The sequence below is a fragment of the Pongo abelii genome, chromosome 4, assembly GCF_028885655.2.
Source record: "Pongo abelii isolate AG06213 chromosome 4, NHGRI_mPonAbe1-v2.0_pri, whole genome shotgun sequence".
Classification (NCBI taxonomy): domain Eukaryota; kingdom Metazoa; phylum Chordata; class Mammalia; order Primates; family Hominidae; genus Pongo; species Pongo abelii.
The window spans coordinates 143,235,132-143,261,715 of record NC_071989.2 but is presented as its reverse complement, the minus strand read 5'-3'; the positions used below and the strand labels follow the sequence as shown (position 1 = coordinate 143,261,715).

The 26,584-nt window shown below is 46.1% G+C and overlaps 1 protein-coding gene across 2 annotated transcripts; it reads right to left on the bottom strand.

Annotated features, from left to right (window-relative positions):
• Positions 1-355: 355 nt before the first annotated feature.
• TXNDC15 (thioredoxin domain containing 15) lies at positions 356-26,049 on the bottom strand. Of its 2 annotated transcripts, none has more exons than XM_024247480.3 (5): positions 25,801-26,049; positions 13,830-14,317; positions 6,908-7,071; positions 4,115-4,245; positions 356-1,072 (listed from the first exon to the last, which is right to left on the bottom strand). In XM_024247480.3, exons 1-5 carry the CDS (start codon positions 25,865-25,867, stop codon positions 876-878), a joined length of 1,047 nt encoding a protein of 348 aa, XP_024103248.3. In that variant the 5' UTR covers positions 25,868-26,049; the 3' UTR covers positions 356-875. The 2 variants fall into 2 exon arrangements, with proteins under 2 accessions (XP_024103248.3, XP_002815950.4); XM_002815904.6 differs by having other exon boundaries at positions 25,848-25,966.
• Positions 26,050-26,584: the final 535 nt, after the last annotated feature.

Below are 26,584 nucleotides of genomic sequence, written 5' to 3'. Positions count from 1 at the left end.
GATTACAGGCGCCCACCACCACGCCCAGCTAATTTTTTGTATTTTTAGTAGAGACAGGGTTTCACCAAGTTGGCCAGGCTGGTCTCAAAACTCCTGACCTCAAGTGATCCTCCTGCCTCGGCCTCCCAAAGTGCTGGGATTACAGGCATGAGCCACTGCACCCAGCCTGCTGGGAACATTTTAAGGTTCAATTAATGCATGCTGCTTAGATAACTATGATTAAGATGTATACGTTAGCACAGAACTGAAATAACTGAGCTTTAGTTACAGCATTTCCTTTCTCCTAACATCTCCCTTACCCAGAAACAACTTAAAACACTTCAAATTTTTTGAGTGAAAGTAGAGATCACAAACATCAAGGTATTTGACTCTTTTATTTTCCATCACTTGCTACTTGAGGGGGTCACACTAACCAATTCTGGTTACATACTTTCCTGCTATGGACTCTAGAAGAAAAACTGCAAAGAAACAGAAAACTAGCCTCCTTAAACATATATAAGGAATCAAGGGTTTCCTAAAACTATTATCTGAGAGTCCTATTTTTGCCTTCTGTATAGTAAGCATGTCATTCTACTCACTATTCTACCAGAATATGTCTTCACATTTCAAACTGGATTACTTTTCAAATATTGGGTTACGTTCATGCAGTAAAAACAAGAATAGTGCACTCTATGGAATATTTTTGCATTTGCTTATTGCAATACTAGTTAAAACACCAGTTTATAATTTTTTTATACATTCAGTTGTTCAACAAATGATTCTTTTAATCTGAAGTTTCAAGTCAACACGTCACTGGAGAAAATGTATGAAACTGTAGCACTAATTTCTGAAACAAAGGATTGAAGTTCCTCTTTCCAGCTTCTTTCAGTCCATCACTACTCCACATGTTCCTGCTCCTGTCCTGGAATTAACCACCGAATACTCTCAGTTCGAATGGTAGCATACATAATAAAACTAATTAAAAAGAATAAGGAAAATACAAGCAACCAGTCCACACTTTTTATCAAAGTGCTGGGAAGAGGACCTATTTGGTCGGCTTGAGTTACCACCACATTCTTCTTGGCTTCTATACCTGAAAGAAAAATCATTGGTTTCAAATCAGACAGAAAATGCACCCACCACAGATTTTTCTCAAGTATTATATATATGCAAAATGACATGCAGTCCTAAAATAAGCATTGTCACTAGTATATATATAAATATATGGGATGGATTTCACTTGCCTATCAGTGTAATTTGTAAGTTGCCTTTCTCCCCACTGCATCAAAGGAACAGGAATCCATTCAGCTCTTCACAACTAAAACACTAGAATTTCTGTGAACTCATCAAAAGTTTCTTAGTCAATGTGTTTATAAGAGTTGTATTTTGGTGTCTTTTGAGACCAAAGTTCAGTAAGTAACTAGTAAAACTCCTCTCAGTTGTCTACAGAATGTTTTCACAGGTTAAGTAATGCTAAATTCAAAATGCTTTTTTTTTTTTTCTGTGATGAAGTCTTGCTCTGTCTCCCAGGCTGGAGTGCAGTGGTGCCATCTCAGATCACTGCAACCTCTGCCTCCTGGGTTCGAGCGATTCTCTTGCCTCACCCTCCCAAGTAGCTGGGATTACAGGCACATACCACCATGCCTGGCTAATTTTTTTGTATTTTTAGTAGAGACGGGGTTTCACCATGTTGGCCAGGCTGGTCTCGAACTCCAGACCTCAGTTGATCCGCCCACCTCAGCCTCCCAAAGTGTTGGGATCACAGGTGTGAGTCACCGCACCCAGCCCCAAAATGCTTTTAATAATTTACTGGAAGAACTATTATAACAACAAGCCACCAATGGAAACAGGGATTACCAAATATGCTGTGACTCCCAGATTTGTGTTCTAGGTTTTCTTAGAGCACTGAACAAAATGGCTCCCTCTCCACACATCAATCGAAATGACAATCAGGGATCCATGACAAGACTTGGACTAGCTAACCACCTTGTAATATCCTACTTTTACTCCTATCAGCCAACTCAGCTCTTTTTTCTTTAGTGTTAGCTAAAATGATTATATGCAACTTAATATATATGCAATGTGTGTTATAATTTTTATTTATTTCCAGTGAATATACTTTGGGAAGAGTGGGATGCTCACAATTGAGACAGTGAGGCTTTAGAGGAATGAACTTTTCCAATGGAGGTAATGTTTTCAATTTACAATGCCTTACAATGTTTTACAAACAATAAAAAATAAGGCCATATGTTTTGGCAAATATTAAGGAACTAAGATAGCATCTACGAATGGATTAATAAATGGAACAATAGCAGCAAAGAAAATGAACAAAACATAACCATACATGACAATGCAGGTGCATCTCACAAGCATACTGTTGGATGAAAAAAACAGACATAAAAGAAAACATCCTGCATGTCTCCATTAATATGAAGTCCAAAACAAGTAACACAGTCTATGATATTAGGAGTCAAGACTGTGGTTATCTTTGGGGAAGGCAGGAGCAGTGGTGCTCAAGGGAGGCTGGTAATGTTCTGTTTCTTTTTTTTTGTTTGTTTGTTTTGAGACGGAGTCTCACTCTGTCAACCAGGCTGGAATGCAGTACTGTGATCTCAGCTCACTGCAGCCTCTGCCTCCTGGGCTCAAGCAATTTTCATGCCTCAGCCTCCCGAGTAGCTGCGACTACAAGCACCCACCACCATGCCCAGCTAGTTTTTGTATTTTTAGTAGAGACAGGGTTTTGCCATGTTGGCCAGGCTGGTCTCGAACTCCTGGCCTCAAGCAATCCACCTGCACAGGCTTCCCAAAGTCCTGGGTTTACAGGCATAAGCCAGTGTTCTGTTTCTTGATCAGAGCCAGGGTGTTCACTTTGTGAAAATTCATCACCCTGTACACTCATGATTTATGCATATCTTTGTGTCAATATTAAGTGAAAAATGTGTGTTAAAAGTTATAAGTAAAGTGTATGGTATGTGAATTATATTTCAATAAAACCTGTTTTAAAGTATCTATAATAGGCCAGGTATGGTGGCTCACACCTGTAATCCGAGCACTCTGGGAGGCCAAGGCAGGCAGATCACTTGAGGTTACGAGTGCAAGACCAGCCTGGCCAACAGGGCGAAACCCTGTTTCTACTAAAAAATACAAAAATTAGCCAGGTGTGGTGGCGCGCACCTATAATCCCAGCTACTAGGAAGGCTGAGGCAGGAGAATCGTTTTAACCCAGGAGGCAGAGGCTGCAGTGAGCTGAGATTATGCCACTGCACTCCAGTCTGGGTGACGGAGCGAGACTCCGTCTCAATCCATCAAACAATAAAGTATCTATAATAGACTGGGCACAGTGGCTCACATCTGTAGTCTCAGCACTTTGGGAGGCCGAGGCAGGTGGATCACTTGAGGCCAGGAGATCGAGACCAGCCTGACCAATAAGGTGAAACCCTGTCTCTACTAAAAATACAAAAATTATCTGGGCACACGCCTGTAATCCCAACTACTCAGGAGGCTGAGGCACGCAAATCACTTGAACCTAGGAGGCGGAGGCTGCAGTGAACTGAGATCACGCCACTGCACTCCAGCCTGGGCAACAGAGTGAGACTCTGCCTCAAAAAAAAAGGAAAAAAAGGCCGGGCGCGGTGGCTCACGCCTGTAATCCTGGCACTTTGGGAGGCCAAGGCGGGCGGATCACGAGGTCAGGAGATCGAGACCATCCTGGCTAACATGGTGAAACCCTGTCTCTACTAAAAATAAAAAAAATTAGCCGGGTGTGGTGGCGAGCGCCTGTAGTCCCAGCTACTCGGGAGGCTGAGGCAGAAGAATGGTGTGAACCCAGGAGGTGGAGGTTGCAGTGAGCCAAGATTGTACCACTGCACTCCAGCCTGGGCGACAGAGCGAGACTCAAAAAAAAAAAAAGGGAAAAAAAAGTATCTATAATAATTAAAATTACCTATTCATGTTAAGCTTCATACTGATTGGGAAGTATTTAACAGGATTATAACAGTTCATTAGAAGAGAAGTTTTACAACTCAAAGTCAGTCTTGAACCCTTCACTTAAGGATTATAGCAGATCAGAACCCACAGAAGGCACAGACCCCCAGCAATAGAATATCTTCTTCCTCAGCACATTACATCCACATACCTGTCTGATTAAAAATGAAGATTTTCAGTGTTTCCAGTGTTCGATCTGTATGATTAAATCTAGCCATTGGTTTAGCTCCTTGAAATAATAAAATATTAGGAACAGCTACGGTGCCAAACCTGGTAGAAAGGCTACAAGAGAAAGAAGTCAAAAAACCTGAATTTATTATTAATAGAGGGCTTTCTCATACAATTACCATCTCAGAATAGACAGAAATAAATGAGGAAGTTGCATGTGACCTACGGAGATTTCTGATACTTGGAACTTTTGGTTTTTTCATTTGTTTCCGACCTCTTTGCTTATGAGTCATGGCTGAGGGCACTCCTTTTCTGCAATCTGAGTTGCTTCAATTATAATATGGATCTACCCATGGCACAATTATTCCACTAGTTAAGTTCCTGTCTAAACAAACCAAACCAGAAAACTCTAATTCATGGACAAGGCACACTGTGTCCATTTTTTTGACAGAAGAAATTTCCAACTCTTCAGAATGCCCATCCCTGTCCCTCAAAAAAGATCAGCTTACAGTAGGCAATTGGTTTGGTAAGCTGGCACAAGGGAGTATATGATCTAACAAACACACCAGGATGTTCACAATTAGGGCAGGATGACTTATTTGGAAGGAATATAACTGTGCAGGCTTATTTCACCTTTACATAATACAGACTAGTGGTGATAAGCTCCCAAGTCAAAACACTCTGGGTTGAAACCTCAGTTCTGCCACTGAACCAATGTGAACTCTGGGCAGATTATTTAACCTCGCTAAGCCTCAATTTTCCACATTAGTAAAATAGTAATAGTGTATAACCAGGATGTTTTTCTTTTGTACACATGCTGTAACTTAAATATTAACATAAGAAGCAAACATGTCCCAGCCCATATAATAACAGCAAGAGCCTTAGTCTCCATAATTAAGGCGCCATACCAGGTACAACATGGAGCTGAAGGAAAGAAAGAAGAAAGCAGGTTGGGGAGGGAGTTGGGGGAGAGGCAGGAGGGACAGTGTGAGACCCAGAACCAAAGAGCACTGAGTATGCCTGGGGGCAGTGGAGGCCCCACCAAAGCTGGACACTGACATGATCTGTCCTTCCAATCAGTCTGCTCCCTTGGGCCCAGTCACTTAGATATCACCCAGAAGCCTATATGAAAATTACTAATTTGTTGAGCCATTTCTTTCTTCATAAAAGTTTCAGGTAAACATTGGCAGTTATATTCCCACAATGAAAATCAGTGGAATACAATTTTTTTTTTTTTTTTTTTGAGACAGGGTCTCACTCTGCAGCCCAGGCTGGAGTGCAGTGGCAGGATCATGGCTCACTGTGACCTTGACCGCCCCGGGCTCAGGCAATCCTCCCACCTCAGCCTCCCAAGTAGCTGGGGTACCACAGGTATATGCCACCATCCTCAGTCAATTTTTTGTATTTTTTTTATAGAGATGGGGTTCTGCCATGTTGTCCAGGCTGGTCTCAAACTCTTGGGCTCAAGCGATACTTCTACCTTGGCCTCTCAAAGTGATGGGATTACAGGTGTGAGCCACTGCACCTGGCCTCAAGTACAGAGTAACAGAAGTTCACTCAACTTCATTTTACCACCAATTGACCATTTTTCAGATGTTCCAGATTTATTTACACACAACCTCCTTGTTGAGGCTGACCTGCTAAGGAGCATCTGATTTGGAAGAGAAGAACAGTTTATAACTCAGGCACAATCGCAGCACGTAGGAGAAACATATACCATTCTCAACAAAGTTCTCTGTAACTTACTTTACTAAACATTTAAAAAAGACAAACCTGGGCCAGGCACAGTGGCTCACGCCTGTAATCCCAGCACTTTGGGAGGCCGAGGCTGGCAGATCACAAGGTCAGGAGTTCGAGACCAGCCTGGCCAACGTGGTGAAACCCCATTTAAAAATACAAAATTAGCCGGGCGTGGTGGCAGGTGCCTGTAATCCCAGCTACTCAGGAGGCTGAGGCAGGAGAATCACTTGAACCCGGGAGGCAGAGGCTGCAGTGAGCCTAGATCACACCACTGCACTCCAGCCTAGGCAACAGAGCGAGATTCCACCTCAAAAAAAAAAAAAAAAAAAAAAAGACCAGCCTGGCATGGTGGCGCATCCCTGTAGTCCTACTACTCAGGAGGTTAAGTCAGGACGATCGCTTGAGCCCAGGAGTTCAAGGCCAGCCTGGACAAAAACCCAGTGAATTATACACGAGAAATATAAAACAAAGGTAAATGTCATGTTAAAGAGCTAAATTAATTCATGACTTGATCGAGTGCCTACTACAGAACATGACTGCAAGAATAAGTATGGAGGAAAGAAAGAAGGAAAGATGGAAAGGGAAAAGAAGAAAAGAAAAAGAAAAGGAAGGGAAGAAATCCTGAGTAGACACAAAACAGGGGTGCTGGGAATTAGGCTGCCTGGGATGGGGATTTAACCTGCGCCTTAAAGTCACAAAGGAATATCCTACTGTGATACCAATTGTGCTGATTCAGTCTGGCTATGGCCCTCAAAAGTCTTCTGGCCCCTCCCCCTGCCATCAGGTCCTATCACCTGCCACCTTTAAATCCACCACACAGAGAACAGCCCACTTTCTTTAAAGGGCCTCCACAAAGTGACGCCACCAGCTTCCTCAGGAGTATGACAATCCTCACTATTCACTCTTGCCTTGCCTTCAATCCCAGGACAAAGCTCATGCCCCCCCTCTTCTGCTTCTAACTTAACTAATTAGGACCTCCAAATAAGTGCAACCATCAGCCAGGAAGGTGGACGTAAACCCCACCAACGGAAGATACCTGCTGTGTTGAGATGCATCCAGTGCCAAAAAGTGAAGAGCTGGAAATGCCCGGGGCAGAGAGTTAAAGTGAGGGGCCAAACTGGCAGAAAAGCGGCACCACGGGGTGTAAAACAGGACTAGAGTACAGTCACTACCGTTTGGGTTCAGAAAATCCATAAGGTCCTGTTGTAAAAGAAACAAGCATTAAAGTTAGCAGTAAAAGTACATTTTTCTGAAAGGATACCCAAGAAACAGGACACACTGCTGCTCCAGGGAGAGGAACGGGTGGGTGGGAGCAGTGAGAGAAGGGACCCTCAGGAACCTTTTGGATTTTGAACCATATGAATCCAGGAATCAGCAAAAAAGTATGATCAAATGACAAGTTATAAACCTTCACTTTTTTTAAGTCTTGCTGAATTAAGCAGAAAGTTTTAAACTTTCCTCTCTACTTTCCTAATATTACAAGTTATTTTAATATCTTTCATAATTCATCATTTCAAATACAGGCATACCTCATTTTACTGCATTTCACTCCATTGCACTTTGCAGACATTGCATTTTTTGCAGATTGAAGGTTTGTGGCAACTCTGCATCAAGCAAGTTTTTCAGCACCATTTTTCCAACAGCATGTGCTCAATTTGTGTCTGTGTCACATTTTGGTAATTCTTGCAGTATTTCAAACTTTTTCATCATTATTATATCTGTTATGGTGATCTATGATAAATATCTTTGATGTTACTATTGTAATTGTTTTGGGGCGCCACCAACTGTACCCATAGACGACAGTGAACTTTATCAGCAAATGTCTATGTTCTGACTACTACACCGACCAGCTGTTCCCCATCTCCCTCTCCTCAGTCCTCTCCTGAGACACAACAATATTGAAATTAGGTGAATTAATAACCCTACAGTGGCCTCTGTTTAAGTGAAAGGAAGAGTTGCACATCTCTCATTTTAAATCAAAGCCCAAAATGATTGATTAAACTTAGTGAGGACGCCATGCCGAATGCCAACATAGGAGACAGGCTGAAAGCTAGACCTCTTACACCAAACAGCCACATTATAAACGCAAAGGAAAAGTTTTTAAAGGAAGTTAATGTGCTACTCCATCCAGTGTGATGACCTCTGATGCTTAAAAATAAAAATAAGTGCTACTCAGTGAATACACAAATGATAAGAAAGCAAAACAGCATTATTACTCCTATGGAGAAAATCTTAATGCTATAGATGGAAGATCAAACCAGCCACAACATTTAAGCCAAAGCCTAAATCCAGAACAATGCCCTAACTCTCTTCAATTCTACGAAAGCTGAGAGAGGTGAGGAAGCTGCAGAGGAAAAGTCTGAAATTAGCTGGGGTTGGCTCATGAGGTTTAAGAAAGAAGCTGTCTCTAGAACATAAAAGTGCAAGGTGAGGCAGCAAGTGCTGATAGAGAAGCTACAACATAGTAACATCAAAGATCAATGGGGAAAAAAAAAAGAGAGAAGCTGCAACAACTTACCCAGAACATCTAGCTAAGAGAATTGATGAAGGTGGCTATACTCAAAAACCGATTTTCATGTAGATAAAACAGCCTTCTATTGGAATAAGATGGCTTCTAGGACTTTCATAGCTAGACAAGAGATGTCAATGCCTGGCTTCAAAGGACAGGCGGACTCTTTTTAGAGGCCAGTGCAGCTGGGATCTTATTTATTTATTTGACAATAAATCTTATTATTTATTTATTTATTTATTTATTTATTTATTTGACAAGGTCTTGCTCTGTCACCCAGGCTGGAGTACAGTGGCGCAATCACGGCTCACAGCAGCCTCAACCTCTGGGCTCAAGCAATCCTCCTGCCTTGGCCTCCCAAGTAGCTGGTGTCCACCACCATGTCTGGCAAATTTTTGTATTTTTTGTAGAAATAGGGTTTCACCATGTTCCCCAGGCTGGTCTGGAACTCCTAGGTTTAAGCAATCCACCCACCTCGGCCTCTGAAAGTACTGGGATTACAGGTATGAGCAACCGCAGGGCCAATGCTCATTGCTCATTGCTCATTCTGAAGATTCTGGAGCCTTTAAAAATTATGCAAATTTACTTTGCCTGTGCTCTAGAAAAGGAACAACAAAGCCTGGATGACAGTATATCTGTTTACAGCATGGTTTCCTGAGTATTTTAGGCCCACTGTTGAGACCTACTGCTCAGAAAAAAAGATTCCTTTCAAAATATTACACTCGTTGACAATGCACCTGGTCACCCAAGAGTTCTGGTGGAGATGCACAAGGAGACGAATGTTGTTTTCAGCCCTGCTAACACAGCATCCATTCTGCAGCCCATGAATCAAGGTGGGATTTCAACTTTTAACTCTTATTATTTAAGAAATACATTTCATAAGGCTACAGTTGCCATAGATAGCAATTCCTCTGATGGATTTGGGCAAAATAAATTGACAACCTTCTGGAAAGGATTTAGCATTCTAGATGACTTTAAAAATATCTGTGATTCATAGCAGGTGGTCAAAATATCAACATTAATAGGCGTTTGGAATAAACTGACTCCAACCCTCATAGATGACTTTGAGGAATTCAAGACTTCAATGGAGGATGGAACTGCGGATGTGGTAGAAATAGCAAGAAAACTAGGATTAGAAGTGGAGTCTGAAGATAGGACTGAATTGCTACAATCTCATGATAAAACTTGAAGAGATGAGGAGTTGGTTTTTATGGATAAGCAAAGAAAGTAGTTTTTTGAGATGGAATCTACGCCTGGTGAAGATGCTGTGAACATTGTTGAAGTGACGACAAAGGATTTAGAATATTCCATAAACTTAATTGATAATGCAGTGGCAGGGTTTGAGAGGATTGACTCCAACTTTGAAAGAAGTTCTGCTGTGGATAAAATGCTATCAAACAGCATTGCATGCTACAGAGAATTCTTTCGTGAAAGGAATTAAGAAACTGTGGGCCACAGGCCAGGTGTGGTGGCTCACGCCTGTAATCCCAGCACTTTGGAAGGCCAAGGTGGGCAGATCACTTGAGGTCAGGAGTTCGAGACCAGCCTGACCAACATGGTGAAACCCTGTCTCTACTAAAAATACAAAAATGAGTTGGGCATGTGGAGCATGCCTGTAATCCCAGCTACTTGGCGAGAGGCTGCAGTGGGAGAATAGCTTGAACCTGGTAGATGGAGGTTGCAGTGAGCTGAGATCATGCCACTGCACTCCCGCCTGGGTGACAGAGTGAGACTCCATCTCAAAAAAAAAGAAAGAGAAGAGAAGCCCTCTCCCCTCTCCCCTCTCCCCTTTCTTCGGTCTCCCTCTCCTTCTTTTTTCGTTCTCCCTCTGTTGCCGAAGCTGGACTGTACTGCCGTGATCTCGGCTCACTGCAACCTCCCTGCCTCGGGCTCCTGTGATTCTCCTGCCTCCGCCTGCCGAGTGCCTGGGATTGCAGGCGCGCGCCGCCACGCCTGACTGGTTTTTGTGTTTTTGGTGGAGACGGGGTTTCGCCGTGTTGACCGGGCTGGTCTCCAGCTCCTGGCCTGGAGTGATCTGCCCACCTCGGCCTCCGGAGGTGCTGGGATTGCAGACGGAGTCTCACTCACTCAATGCTCAATGTTGCTCAGGCTGGAGTGCAGTGGCGTGATCTCGGCTCGCTACAACCTCCACCTCCCAGCCGCCTGCCTTGGCCTCCTAAAGTGCTAAGATTACAGCCTCTGCCCCGCCACCACCCCGTCTAGGAAGTGATGAGCGTCTCTGCCTGGACGCCCATCATCTGGGATGTGAGGAGCCCCTCTGCCTGGCCGCCCCGTCTGGGAAGTGAGGTGCGCCTCTGCCCGGTCGCCCTGTCTGGGAGGTGAGGAGCACCTCTGCCTGGCCGCCCCGTCTGGGAGGTGAGGAGCGCCTCTGCCCGGCCGCCACCCCATCTGGGAGGAAGTGAGGAGCGCCTCTGCCCGGCCGCCCCGTCTGGGAAGTGAGGAGCGCCTCTGCCCGGCCGCCCCGTCTGGGAGGTGAGGAGTGCCTCTGCCCGGCTGCCACCCCGTCTGGGAGGAAGTGAGGAGCGCCTCTGCCCGGCCGCCCCGTCTGGGAGGAAGTGAGGAGCGCCTCTGCCCGGCCGCCCCGTCTGGGAGGTGAGGAGCGCCTCTACCCGGCCACCCATCGTCTGGGATGTGAGGAGCGCCTCTGCCCGGCCGCCCCATCTGGGATGTGAGGAGCACCTCTGCCCGGCCGCCCCATCTGGGATGTGAGGAGCGCCTCTGCCCGGCCGCCCCATCTGGGAAGTGAGGAGTGCCTCTGCCCGGCCGCCCCATCTGGGAAGTGAGGAGCACCTCTGCCGACCGCCCTGTCTGGGAGGAGAAATTCTTCTGCCTTGGGATGCTGTTGATCTATGGCCTTTCCCTCAGCCCCCTGCTCTCTCAAACATGTGCTGTGTCAACTCAGGGTTAAATGGATTAAGGGCAGTGCAAGATGTGCTTTGTTAAACAGATGCTTGAAGGCAGCATGCTCTTTAAGAGTCATCACCACTCCCTAATCTCAAGTACCCAGGGACACAAACACTGCAGAAGGCCGCAGGGACCTCTGCCTAGGAAAACCAGAGACCTTTGTTCATGTGTTTATCTCCTGACCTTCTCTCCACTATTATCCTATGACCCTCCCATATCCCCCTCTCCAAGAAACACCCAAGAATGATCAATAAATACTTAATAAAAAAAAAAAGAAAGAGAAGAGAAGAGAAGAAAGAGAAGAGAAGAGAAGAGAAGAGAAGAGAAGAGAAGAGAAGAAAAAAGAAAAGAAAAGAAAAAGGAAAGAAACTGTGGGCCAGGCATGGTGGTTCACGACTCACAACACTTTGGGAGGCAAAGACAGGAGGATCACTTGAGCCCAGGAGTTTGAGACCAGCCTATGCAACATAGTGAGACCTCATCTCTACAAAAAAAAAGAAAAAAATTAGCCAGGTACGGTGGCACATGCCTGTATTCCCAGCTACTTAGGAGGCTGAGCTGGGAGGATCACTTGAGCCTGGGAGGTCAAGGCTGCAGTGAGCCATGGTCTCGCCACCACACTCCAGCCTGGGTGACAGAGCAATACTCTGTCTCAAAGAAATTGCCAGAGCCACCCCAACCCTCAGTAACTACCATCCTGATCAGTCAGCAGCCATCAACATCAAGGCAAGACCCTCAACTAGCAAAAAGATTACAACTCACTGAAGGCTCAGATGATCATTAGCATTTTTTAGCAATAAAGTATTTTTAAATTAAGGTATATACATTTTTTAAACATAATGCTACTGCATACTTAATAAACTACAATATAGCATAACTTCTATATGCACTGGGAAACCAAAAAATTCACGTGATTTGCTACACTGCGATATTTGCTTTATCAGAGTGGTCTGGAACCAATCATGTAGTATCTTTGAGGTATGCCTGTACTAAGTACTCACAGGGTCTGAGCAATTGCCCCCACCTTTGAATTGCGCATCTCAAACCATCTAAAATGGAATTATTAGAGGACTATGATCTCAAATCCAAACTATCATCTCAGCAGAGCTAAGTCTGAACTAAGCAGTCATATCGACATATTTGGCCAAAGGTTAGATCAATTCAAGAGTACACTGTCCTAGCCAGCCACAGTATCTTACATCTGTAATCCCAACACTCTGGGAGGCCAAAGCGGGCAAATCAGTTGAGGTCAGGAATTTGAGACCAGCCTGGCCAATGTGGTAAAACCTCGTTTCCACTAAAAATACAAAAATTAGCCAGGCGTGGTGGCATGTGCCATAATCCCAGCTATTCGGGAGGCTGAGGCAGGAGAACCACTTGAACCCGGGAGGCAGAGGTTGTAGTGAACCCAGATCATCCCATTGCACTCCAGCCTGGGCGACAGAACGAGACTCTGTGTCAAAAAAAGAAAAAGAGTACACCGTCCCTGCCACCACCTGTTTAATCCATAACTCAGACTGTTTAAACTGCTCTCTCCCAGTCATGTGAGTGACACCTGTGGGAGTCCCACAGACCACAGCATCTACAGGCACTCGGGAGTGGATGCAAAGCCAGCACCGAGCACTGCCCTTGGAGGAGCTATGTGCACTAAAGGTGCGTGCCCTCATTGACAACAAACAGTCACAGCTCTTAGAGTCAGGATTTTCCTCTCTTACATAAGCAGTGTGAATGCATCCTACCCTTCTGTTTTCTGAACCACCCCACAGAAATTGTCAGTCATTGATGAAAGAGAAACTTTTCATCAATATAACATACTTTCCAGGGGCATTACTAGTCTAAATAATGGTAAATTATAATTTTAGTAATCCAGGTATGTTTAAATTGCCTCTGTAATAAATAAATACTTCATTTGGAAGAAGAAAAATGGCCGGGCACAGTAGCTAACACCTGTAATCCCAGCACTTTGGGAGGCCGAGGCGGGTGGATTACCTGAAGTCAGGAGTTTGAGACCAGCCTGGCCAACATGGTGAAACCCATTTCTACTAAAAATACAAAATTAGTCAGGCATGGTAGCGCATGCCTATAATCCCAGCTACATGGGAGACTAAGGCAGGAAAATCATTTGAACTCAGGAGGCAGAGGTTGCAGTGAGCCGAGATCACGCCATTGCACTCCAGCCTAGGTGACAAGAGCAAAACTCTGTCTCAAAAAGAAAAATGCTATGATTTTGGTGCCAAGCAACTATCTGTCCACTGGGATTTTTATCGTGAGGTTTGGTGGTGGGACTGGCCCAAGGATAACTAGGTTTAGGCCACCTGAAAATCATAATCAACACTAGTTATATTTCCTCGTCTCCCTATAAACATCACAGAGGGCAAAGTCGATTTTCACTGAAGCAACCATTAAATGCTATCTCGCTTACAATATGATCAAGATCATGACTTTCCATTTCAAAGTTGATAGGGTATTAATCATAAAATAAATGCACTGAAAAGGAGAAAAGCACTAAATAATTCTTCCTTACCTGTGACATATTTAAAATTTTCAGAGTGAAATTTTCTAATCCCGTAATGTTTCTCTCCTCACAGTTCACCTTTGGGGATTTCAGACTTTCAGTGTTATTGGAGTCCTCTGTTGGGGCTGCGTCAGATTCCGCCACTTCTGGCTCTGTGTAATACTCCTCTTCTCTGTCAGGGAAGTGTGCTCCAGCACCATCCAGAGAGAAAAGGCTCTCTCGGAGGTTGCACCTTGAGTCCTCCGCTCCTCCAGCGCCACAGGTGCCACCGCTAGGCTCTGAACTCACTTTGTCCTCAGCTTCCCCAGGAATCACAGACAGCATCACCATGTGATCGCCTTGGGTGTCCAGCCCCAGCACCGCATTGGCCTCTTCTGCTGCCCTGTCCTGGCCCATCGGGTCATGCAGGAGCTCCTCCTCATCCAGGTACACAGCCCCCACCTGGACAGGGTGAGCAGGCTGCTCCTCTGACCATAAGAGACCACTTTCCTCTGCAACTAAAACATGCCAGCACATTCAGAGTCATATTTGACTTCAAAACAAATGAACCCCAAAGAATTACAGTTCCCCTCTAACACGAAATTTTCCCCTCTGGAGACAAAAAGGTCTCCTTTCATTAAACTATCAGAGAGCTACTCACCATTTCCCAGGTTAGGAAGAAGGTCACAAGCAGGTACTATTAATAAATTAATGAATGTCAAAGAAGGCTGGGCATGGTGGCTCACGCCTGTAATTTTAGCACTTTGGGAGGACCCAAGTCAGGTGGATCACTTGAGGTCAGGAGTTCAAGACTAGCCTGGCCAACATGGTGAAACCCTGTCTCTATTAAAAATACAAAAATTAGCCGGGCATGGTGGCAGGCACCTGTAATCCCAGCTACTAGGGAGGCTGAGGCAAGAGGACTGCTTGAACCTAGAAGGCGGAGGTTGCAGTGAGCCAAGACTGCACCACTGCACTCCAGTCTGGGCGACAGAGCAAGACTCCATCTCAAAAAACAAACAAACAAACAAAATTATGAATGTCAAATAATAGACAAACACACAGCTCTGCCCTAAACTTGCTGCTTGCCATGTGGATTATAACTAAAAACATTCCAGTTCAGATATCTAATTAGGAAAATAGAATATAAACACTTTCATTTTTTGATAAGAGTTTCATTTGTTTGATAATATCCAAGAAAAGGATCATGATTTTATGCAAGATTCTACTAGAACAAAGCATCTTTGCACACATTATAACAGTCCTGTGAGATGGGCAAGACAAGGGTTACCAAGATCACTGAACAGATAACGAGGCAAGGCACAGAGAGGCTCAGCACAGTGTCCGATGGTACACAGATAGTAAGCAGCAAAGCCAAGTCTGGGAGCAAAGTTTTCTGGCTGCTACTCCAGAATGAGCCGTAGGCTCCCTGCCATGATACCTCGGGGATGCTGAGCCACACTGCCTGAAGAACACTGCTCAAGCCACACAGCAGCTCCTTCCTGAGGTGGCCTCTGACAGCTGGACTCTGCTCTCCCGCCTGCCACCCTTGGGCTGCTGCCCTTGGGAGTGCTGGGAGATGGGCTCGGCAGTGCAGAGGCAGCAGCAGGAGGAAGAAGAGAACTTTCCCCCACTTTGGAGCTAGAAGGTGGGTCTTGAGCATAATGCTCAGATAAGGGAAGAGTCCCAGGTAGTCTCGTACATCCATTTACCCATCTCCACTCACCTCCGTAGCAATGCCTCCTGCCCTCCAACTCTTATCAACTCAACACCAGCTGCCAGACTTTGTGCCAGGCACCAACCAGCAGAAACCAGTGAGGCCAGCAGCACTCAGGAAAGCTCACCATGTGGTTAGGAAACCACCGGCTGGGTGATGAGCTCTGCGTGCCAACAGCATGTCACTGGAGTGTTAGTGACCAACTGACTTCAAAGTTGGGAAGGTCTGGGGGCTTCCTAAGGTATGCACATTTGTATAAGATTTCAAAGAATATCCCTGTAGAGCTTTTTGTTGTTGCTGATGCATAACAGATGTACATAGTTTCAAAGCACATGTGATAATCAATATATTCATGCAATTTGTAAAGATCAGATCAATGTATTTGGGATATCCATCACCTTAAATATTTGTCTTTTCTTCATGCCAGAATCATTCAAATTCTCTTCTAGCTATTTTAAAATATACAACAGGCTATTATGAACTACAGTTACCCTATTGATCTACCTCACACTAGGGCATAAAGCTCTGTGGATTCATTCAGAGATTCAAAAACATTATCTGGGAATTCTGCTTCTGGCCAAGATGGAGTAACAAAAACCAGATTTACCTTACCTACTGAAACAACCAAATAAACAGATAATATATATAAAACAACAGTTTCAGGAAATTAGTTATCAGGCAACAGAGGATAGTGACATCCGAGAAACAGGCGACAAATGAAGAGAATCCTACAACTGCTCCAACTTACTGCCTTGATGGCATTCCCACTGTGGTTCAGGGAGGGGAAATCCAGGCAGAGCCCAGCAGACTCTCCCAGTTGAAGAGATGGAGCTGAGAGTCCAAGGAGACCAAAAAGCCATAGTTTGCAAGACAGAATATTGCAGATGAGAGGAGCTACCTAGAGAGGGGGCTCCAGAAATCTGCAGAGGCCCCCCCAAGTATACAGCAGGGTACTGGTCAGCACATGCACGTGAGTAAACTACCCAATGCCAGAGAAAGAACTACCAGAAAGGATGAGAAGGAACAGTACCCAACATTCACACAGAGCAGGGAATGGTACCTCTTCTTACCAGCTAGACTGGAAAACTTCATAATTCACAGGGCATTGAGTAGAGTATACAAAAGGACCTGCCTCAGTAGTGGGACACTTTTAACCCTAAAGAAAATACAGCTTGCTTGCTTAAAAGCAAAACCTGAAAGAATCAAGCTGTTCTCAAGTAACTTCATTGTACCCCAGAACAAAGCTCAAGAATATATATACGGGGCCAGGCGCAGTGGCTCATGCCTGTAATCCCAGCAATTTGGGAGGCCGAGGTGGGTGGATCACCTGAGGTCAGGAGTTTGAGACCAGCCTGACCAACATGGTGACACCCTGTCTCTATTAAAATATAAAAATTAGCCGTGTGTGGTGGCGGGCACCTGTAATTTCAGCTACTCGGTAGGCTGCGGCAGGAGAATCGCTTGAACCCAGGAGGTGGAGGTTGCAGTGAGCTGAGATCGTGCCACTGCACTCCAGCCTGGGCAACAAGAGAGAAATTCCATCTCAGAAAAAAAAAAAAAGAATATGCATAGGGAATCTAAAATATCCAGCATTCAACAAAGTAAAATTCATGTCTGGCATCCAATAAAAAATTATCAGACATATAAAGAAGCAGGAAAATAGTACACATAATGAGACTAATCAGTCAATCCACACTGACCCAGAACTTGCACCCATGTCAGAATTAGCAGACAAGGATATTAAAACAATAATTGTAACTGTATTACATTCAAAAAGTAAAGTAGATATCAAGATATAAGATATTAAAAAATATCAAATCGACCTGGGAGGCAGAGGTTGCAGTGAGCTGAGATCAAGCCATCGCACTCCAGCCTGGGTGAAAGAGTGAGACCCTGTCTCAAAAAAATAACTAAATAAAAATAAAAACGATCAAATTGGCTGGGCTCAGTGGCTCACACCTGTAATCTCAGCACTTTGGGAGGCTGAGGTGGGTAGATCACCTGAGGTCGGGAGTTCGAGACCAGCCTGACCAACATGCAGAAACCCCATCTCTACTAAAAATACAAAATTAGCCGGGCATGGTGGCACATGCCTGTAATCCCAGCTTCTCGGGAGGCTGAGGGAGGAGAATCACTTGAACTCAGGAGGCAGAGGTTGTGGTGACCCAAGATAGTGCCATTGCACTCCAGCCTGGGCAACAAGAGCAAAACTCTGTCTCAGGAAAAAAAAAAAAAAAGATCAAATTGCACCCTTTTTTTTTTTTTCTTTTTGAAATTGAGTCTTGCTCTATCGTCCAGGTTGGAGTGCAGTGGCACAATCTCAGCTCACTGCAGCCTCCACCTTCCGGGTTCAAGCAATTCTCCTGCCTCAGCCTCCCAAGTAGCTGGGATTACAGGTGCCCACCACCACACCTGACTAATTTTTGTATTTTTTAGTAGAGATGGGGTTTCACCATGTTGGCCAGGCTGGTCTCGAACTCCTGACCTCGGGTGATCCTCCCGCCTCAGCATCCCAAAATGCTGGGATTGCAGGCATGAGCCACCGCACCTGGCTTTCTTTCCTTTTTTTTTTTTTTTTTTGAGATGGAGTCTCCCTTTATTGCCCAGGCTGGAGTGCAGTGGCACGATCTCGGCTCACTGCAACCTCCGCCTCCCAGGTTCAAGTGATTCTCCTGCCTCAGCTTCCCGAGTAGCTGGGATTACAGGCACCCACCACCACGCCCAGCTAATTTTTGTATTTTTTTAGTAGAGATGGGGTTTCGCCATATTGGCCAGGCTGGTCTCAAACTCCTGGCCCCAAGTGATCTGCCTGCCTCAGCCTCCCAAAATGCTGGGATTACAGGCGTGAGCCACCGAGCCACCAGGCCTAGCCTTTTTCTTTCTTTTTTTTTTTTTTTTTTGAGACAGGGTCTCGCTCTGTCACCCAGGCTGGAGTGCAGTGGCACAACCACCTCCTGGGTTCAAGCGATTCTACCACCTCAGCCTCCCAAGTAGCTAGGATTACAGGCATGAGCCACTGCACCCAGCTAATTATTTTGTTTTGGTTTTTTTTTTTTTTTTTGAGACAGAGTCTCGCTCTGTAGCACAGGCTGGAGTGCAGTGGCACGATCTGCACGATCTCACTCACTGCTACCTCCTCTTCCTGGGTTCTGGTTCAAGGAATTCTCCTGCCTCAGCCTCCCGAGTAGCTGGGATTACAGGCATGTGCCACCATGCCCAGCTAATTTTTGTATTTTTAGTAGAGACGGGGTTTCATCATGTTGGCCAGGCTGGTCTTGAACTCCTGACCTCGTGATCCACCCACCTTGGCCTCCCAAAGTGCTGGGATTACAGGCATGAGCCACCACGCCCAGCCTAATTACTTTGTATTTTTGCTAGAGACGGAGTTTTGCCATGTTGGCCAGGCTGATCTCAAACTCCTGGCCTCAAGTGATCTGCCCGCCTCAGCCTCCCAAATTCTGGGATTACAGGCATGAGCCACCGCGCCCGGCCCAAATCGTACTTTTAAAGACGTAAATTATAGTAACTACAATGTCTGAGATGAAAATTGCACTATATGAGAATAATGGCAAATTAGACAAAACAGAAGAAAATAGTCAACTTGAAGACCGCAATAGAACCTATCCAAAATGAAACACACAGGAAAAAAAAAAAAGAATGGAAAGAAATTAAGAGCATCAGTGGGCCGTAGGACAATTTCAAGTGGTCTAATGTACAGATAACTGGAGTACTGGCAAGAGAAGAGAGTGGAGGAACAGAAAAATACTTGAAGAAATTATAGCCAAAAACTTTCCAAACTTGGTGAAAACTGTAAATCCATAGATCCAAGAAGCTCAACAAAACCCAAACTCAATGAACTACAACAAAGCACGTCACAATCAAATTGCTCAAAACCAGTGACAAAGAAAAAACTCTTTAAAGCAGCCAGAGGAAAAAAAACAAAACATCATGTAGAGAGGAACAAAGGATAACAACAGGTTTCTCACTGGAAACAAAGCAAGCAAGAGTGCGACTCCGTCTCAAAAAAAAAAAAAAAATTATTTTGGCTGGGCATGGTGGCTCACGCCTGTAATCTCAGCACTTTGGGAGACCGAGGCGGGTGGATGACTTGAGGTCAGGAGTTCCAGAACAGCCTAGCCAACATGGTGAAACCCTGTATCTACTAAAAATACAAAAAAAAAATTAGCCTGGCATGGTAGCGGGCACCTGTAATCCCAGCTATTCGGGAGGCCGAGGCAAGAGAATCGCTTGAACCTGGGAGGTGGAGGTTGCAGTGACCTGAAATAGTGCCACTGCACTCCAGCCTGGGCTACAGAGCGAGACTCCATCTCAAAAAAAAAAAAAAAAAAAAAAAAAAAAAGTGAAATAAATACTTCTTCACTTCTTCAGATATACAAAAGCTAAAAGAATTCATTACCAGCAAACCCACATGACAAAAATCTTCAAGGAACTCCTTCAGGCAGAAGAAAAATGTTAACAGATGGAAATATGGATCCACATAAAGAAATAGAGAACCCAAAATGGTAACTACATGGATAAATATACACAATTCTTTCCAAAAATCTAGCTATAAAGGGGGCGAGGAAGGTAGGGTAGATTCGCTACAGGCAAGGAAGACTAAGGGAGGTTTCTATTTCGGTATTTGGAACATAGGAGCAATTTGAGGATACATAAAGCTGATGAGAAAGCAGGTAAGAAGGGGCTGGGTGGGTGGCTCACACCTGTAATCCCAGTACTTTGGGAGGCCAAGGAGGGTGGATCCCTTGAGGTCAGGAGTTCGAGACCAGCTTGGCCAACATGGTGAAACCCCGTCTGTACTAAAAATACAAAAATTAGCCAGGCGTGGTGGCATGCACCTGTAATCCCAGCTACTTGGGAGGCTGAGGCGGGAGAATCACTTGAACCTGGGAGGCAGAGGCTGCAGTGAGCCGAGAATCACGCCACTGCACTCCAGCCTGGGTGACAGAGTGAGACTCTGTATCAAAAAAAAAAAAAAAAAAGCAGGTAAGAAGGGAGAGGTGGCAATGGAGGTTACATAGGACAGAGTTTAAGGGTTGGGCAGCAAAGTGAGTCTTTAGCAGAAGGTCAAGCACTTCTGTGACTACAGTCCAGAGAAGGGGCTGGGTGCCTGGGAAGGGAGCTTTGCCAAATTGGTGGAGGGGTGGGATCACATTGGCGGTATTTCTATAGCCTTTTATTTCTATAGCCTTTGGTTAATGAGTGTGTATTGCCTGTATGATCAGAAGAAAAAACAAACACACATGTTTTCTGTGTCATCCACAAGACAAAGCAGGAAATGAAGCCAGAAGAGTCTGGAAAAGAAAGGATGCCAGGTTTGGGGTCCAACCCTACTCCCAAACACCACAGCTCTTCAGAGATTTGCTCTTGCTACCTAATCAACATTCCAGATTCCACAAGTAAATGAAGAATGCCAAAACGAAGAACCTCAAGATAAAAAAATCAGGGCACAAATTTTAATCTGGTTCTCTCTGATGACCCTCAGATAGCCCCTGCACAAAATCAAAAGGGAGTGTAAGTGGTGCATGGAGCTGGTATTTTAAGTTCAAGAGTGTTGTCCCCTCCATCCCCCTGCACATTGTAAAAATATTTAAGTACACAGTACAGATCAGGAACAAAAAAATCTTATGCCTTCAGGTACCAATGTTTTCATTTAGGAATTAGGAAGAAAAGAAACACTGAATTATTCCACACGAAGATAAAAATGTCATACTATGTGACAGTCATTGAACCCTCCCTTGGTAATGTGCCTTTGTTTTTTTTTGTTTTTTTTCTTTTCCTTTGAGACAGAGTCTGGCTCTGTTGCCCAGGCTGGAGTGCAGTGGCACGATCTCAGCTCACTGCAGCCTCCACCTCCTGGGTTCAAGCAATTCTCCTGCCTTAGCCTCCCAAATAGCTGGGATTACAGATGTGCACCACCACACCTGGCTACTTTTTTTATTTTTAGTAGAGACGCAGTTTCACCATGTTGGCCAGGCTGGTCTCAAACTTCTGGCCTCAAATGATCCACTCACCTCGGCCTCCCAATGTGCTGAGATTACAGGCGTGAGCCACTGCACCCGACTGGTAATGTGCCTTTTAAGAGACTGCAGTTTGAGCTATACATAAAGTGATAATTATTGCATCACTGGCAGCAAAGAAGTTGTCTGAAGGACAAGTGTGAGGGCACCATGCCAACTCTGCCAGGGAGCCCTAGCCTAGGTCAGCACCTTCACACCCTTCCAGCTTTTCTCAGAAGGCTCTTTACCAGCTGCAGGTGTTTTCACAATGGCTTCTGGCAGGAAAGCCAAATGAGGAGGGACCAAAAACAGCCAGCGGTTGGAAGGACAGCAATCCATATTTTCCATAGGCAATACTGTGTGCTCATTTAGCAAATGGAGACAATCCCACCAAAATGTAGAAAATTACAAGGCTACTGTGAAGATTAAATGAGAAAAGATGTGTATGGTCCCTGCCACAGGTTAAACACTCCATAAATGGCTGTGGTGATGATGATGATGATGATGAGTGGTGTTTACAATTCAAAGAGATGGAAAGGCACAATAACTAAGTTCTATTAATTAACCTGCACACCGGGCTTGCTGGTTCATACCTGTAATCCTAACACTTTGGGAGGCCAAGGCGGGCAGATTACTTGAGGTCAGGAATTCAAGACCAGCCTGGCCAACATGGTGAAACCCCATCTCTACTAAAAAATACAAAAATTAGGCTAGGCGCAGTGGCTCACGCCTGTAATCCCAGCACTTTGGGAGGCCAAGGCGGGCAGATCACCTGAGGTCAGGAGTTCGAGACCAGCCTGGCCAACGTGGCGAAACCCCATCTCTACTAAAAATATCAAAAATTAGCCGGGGCATAGTGACAGGTGCCTGTAATCCCAGCTACTCAGGAAGCTGAGACAGGAGAATCGCTTGAACCCGGGAGGCAGAGGTTGCAGTGAGCCAAGATCGTGCCATTGCTCCAGCCTGAGCAACAAGAGCAAAACTCCATCTCAAAAAAAAAAAAAAAAAAAAATTAGCCAGGCATGGTGGCGCATGCCTGTAATCCCAGCTACTTGGGAGGCTGAGGCAGGAGAATCATTTGAACCCAGGGGGTGGAGGTTGCAGTGAGCCAAGATGGTGCCACTGCACTCCAGCCTGGGCGACAAGAGCAAGACTCCGTCTCAAAAAAAAAAAAAAACATTCACCTGCTAAACACATTCACAATCCATCTACTTTCCCCATCCCGACTAACACTTCTCAGCAAAGGCCACAGCCAATTCTTGTCTGGGCAACTGCTGTAGCCACCTAAACTGGTCTCCCTGGTCAGCCTTCTATCCCCCCTCCAGACCCTGATCTTCACAGCAATACAAGTGAAACTGAAAGATAAAAGGCATATCTGATCATGTCACTCCCCTGCTAAAACTCTTTCAGTGGCTTCCCCTGGGACCCTGTGAATGCATCTGCATTCTGTAGCAGAGCTACCAGGCCCCAATGTGGCCTCTGTCTGCACTCTCACCTGTGGCCATCAGATCCCTCTAGTCCCTGATCATTTACACTCCTCCTATCCCCACCTGCCTTAGAGCCTTCCTAAGGGCTGTTTCTCTGCTGGGAAGCTTCCTCCTGCCAAATCCTTCATCCTCCTCATTCGGATCTCACCCTAAATATCACCTCTGTAAGGACACATTCCCTGACCCTCAGACCAGGGTAGGAGGTCTCCCATTACAGCTCCCAAAAATGCCCTGGGACTCTCCTTGATGCATTTCTCAGTCTTGCAATTTTCTTAGTAATTTGTAGTTATTTAGTGGCTGCCTTCCCCAAAGGCCTGCTGCTCTGACTCACCACTGGATCCCCAGTGCTCAGCACAGTGTTTAGCATATGATGAGTGCTCAGTAAGAATTTGCTAGCTGACTGCCTAGGGAAGAGTGGCATATGGATATTGAAGCCAGGAGTTTGCTTCCATTCCTAGACACCTGGATAGCATTGCTACCTCCAGGCTGCTTAGTCTATCAGGGCCTCAGCACCTGAGGCCAGCATAATCTGCCAGTGGCATCCTCTGCACAGAAAAAAAAAAAAAAAAAAAAAACAACTTAGATTTTCAGCTACTCTGAGAAGAAATCAGCTGGTGAAGTTTCTTCTGTCTTCACCCCATTCATGGCCTGGCCATGATGACCAAAGACCCAAGCTGAACCCTGAATCAGCCAGGATTCTGCCAGGAAACAGCACATTTAACTTGGGCAAGTTGAGGAGAGTTTAATGAAGGGACCACTAATGTGTAGGCTGGGTGTAGAGAAATGAAAAGCAATGGTAAGGAATTCCAAGGCCAGTAACAGTAGAGGGGGAGCCAGTTACCACTCATAGACCTTAAGAGTCTGGAGAGAGAAGTAGTCACACAACCTTGAAACATCAAGGGTAACACAGAGGGCAGCTTTCTAGAATTCAATGTTTTCCACCGGGGGCAAAGCCAGCCTGCAATAACCTCTCAGGGAGGGAGCAGAGAGAATCAATACCCTGACCTCACTCTCCCCTCATTCCAACACAATGGAAGCAAGACGGCAGGACAGTTGGTATTTATTCCACACAGGACAGCCACACAGGGCACAGAGCAGGGTGGAGGGGCTGAAACAGAAGATATCCAACCCATGCCATCACCTCTGTGAGGCTGGCAGTTAAGTATAGTGAAAATGCAGAGGTTGGGCTCTGAAGTCAGGCAGACATGGGCTTGACTCAAGGCTCCTCAACTTCTGGCTGTATGACCTTGTCACAGGACTTATTGGCTCTGAGTCTCAGTTTACTTCTATAAAATAAGCATGATAACATCTACTGCATATGCATTTAAAAATTACTAAGGCCAGGCACGGTGGCTCAAGCCTGTAATCCCAGCACTCTGGGAGGCCGAGGTGGGTGGATCACCTGAGGTCAGGAGTTCGAGACCAGCGTGACCAACATGGTGGAACATCATATCTACTAAAAATACAAAAATTAGCCCACTGTGGTGGCAGACACCTGTAATCCCAGCTACTCAGGAGGCTGAGGCACAAGAATCGCTTGAACCCGGGAGTCAGAGGTTGCAGTGAGCCAAGATCGCGCCACTGCACTCCAGCCTGGGCAGCAGAGCCAGACTCCATCTCAAAAATAAAAATAAAAATAAAAATTACATAAACCGGGAGCAGTGGCTCACATCTGTAATCCCAGCACTTTGGGAAACAGGTAGGAGGATCACTTAAGCCCAGGAGTTCAAGGCTGCAGCGAGCCATGATGAGCCACTGCACTCCAGCCTGGGCAACAGAGCAAGCCCTCATCCCTTAAAAAAACAAAAACAAAACAGTAAAGATTCCAAAAGATGATGCTCGTAAAGCACTGAGCACAGCACCTGGTACACAGTGAGCGCTTTCATTTATGGTAATTGTGTTACTATGACTCACCCTTCTCCACAACCCTCTGCTGTCCTGCCTCCATCCAGGACACCCCAGGGAAAAGAAAGACCTGCCTGTTCCTGTTAAGGTCTGAATGACAAGCAAGACCGAGGGTCTGGACTTTAACAGGACTATGAGGAGTGGGGGTGAAGGAGCATGAAAGTAAGGCCTCCACTCTCCACCCTCGCCATGCCTCTAGGGTGGCTGCCTTCCCCACCGGCAAGCTGGGGGTTACCGGGAGTCTCCCGTGTTTCTCGTCTGTTTTTCACGCAGGGAGCAGAGCAAGACTGGCCTCCTTAAGACAGTGGTCCAGCAGCGTGGACTCCAGAGTGGGTTTTGGCGTCAGAGAGACAGGCTTCTGCCACTTATCAGAAGCGCAAACTTAGGCGGGACCTGAGCATCTTCATCTGTGAAATGGAGACACTAAACGGAACCGATCTGATAGGGTTTGTGGGAGCATTAAATGGGATAATGATGTAAGTAAAGCACGATGTACAGTTCCTGGCTCCTAATACGGCCACAACAATGTCGGTATTTGATATGATGTTATTAATAATAAATTGCTCATCACCAGAGGGTATGCCTCAGCAGCGCTTACCGCACTGTCCCTTCTGGCTACCGGCCACGGGCTGAGGGCGGCCTGAACGCGGCCCAACCACCCCCGGGCTCCCGCCCACTGGCCCTCCGCCCGCCGGCCCCCTTTGGCGGGCCACAAGCGGGCGGTGCGCGGGGAGAGAAGTCAGGGAGACGCGCCCGGGAAGACGCCAAGAAGGGGCGAGTCGCGCACCACCGGCCTTCGCGCAGGTCCAGAGCGTCGCCCGGGTGGACCTCAGCTCGCCCTATCATCTCATGCACCGCCCCCGGCCCACACTCACCCTCCACGCCGCGGACGGGAAGCCCCAGCACCCACAGCAATACTTGCCACCAGCCGAGGAGCCGCATGACGCGGGGCGGTCGTCGACCGGCAGCCGGGACCACTGCCCAGGCCGAAAAGCAATCGGCGCACGGCTACGCGAGTCGTGCTGCCAGCCGGAGGAAGACTGGGGGAGGACAGCCCGGGAGCGCGGGCGCGGCCCCGCGCCGCCATCTTAACACCTGGCAGCTGTGGCAGGCGCCATCTTGGAGTCGGGCGGACGGCCTCTAGCCGCTGGCCGTCGCCGCTGCACTGGAGACCTCTTTAGGAGCTAAGCGCCAGACGTTGCAGGTCGTTTTGAACTCTGCTGACCCCAGAGTCCAGAGCAGGGCTCTGGCAGAGGCCCATGGCCTCCCTTCTTCCCTCGGAAGTCAGGGCTTGGCTACTTGAAGCACTGCGCCCGCCTAAGGAAGGTTTTCCACGCTTCATTCCCAGAGCCAGAAAGGCCCAGGAGCCTTCCTGTTCTAGTGTCCCATCGAGGTGCAGAAACTTTGGAGGCTGCAAATCTTCTAATCTCTTGCCTAACCTGTGCTCCCCTACCTAGGGTTGCCACATAGCATACCTGATACCCAGTTATATTTGAATTTCACATAATGAATATTTTTTACTATAACCCTTATAGTATAAGGGATATACCTTAAAACTGAGCATCGTGTAACTTCGTGACATCTGGCAACCCTAACCCTACCTATCCACTCAGGGCAGGAGAGGTTGGTTTTAACTGATTTACCTTGCAGGGCAATGTC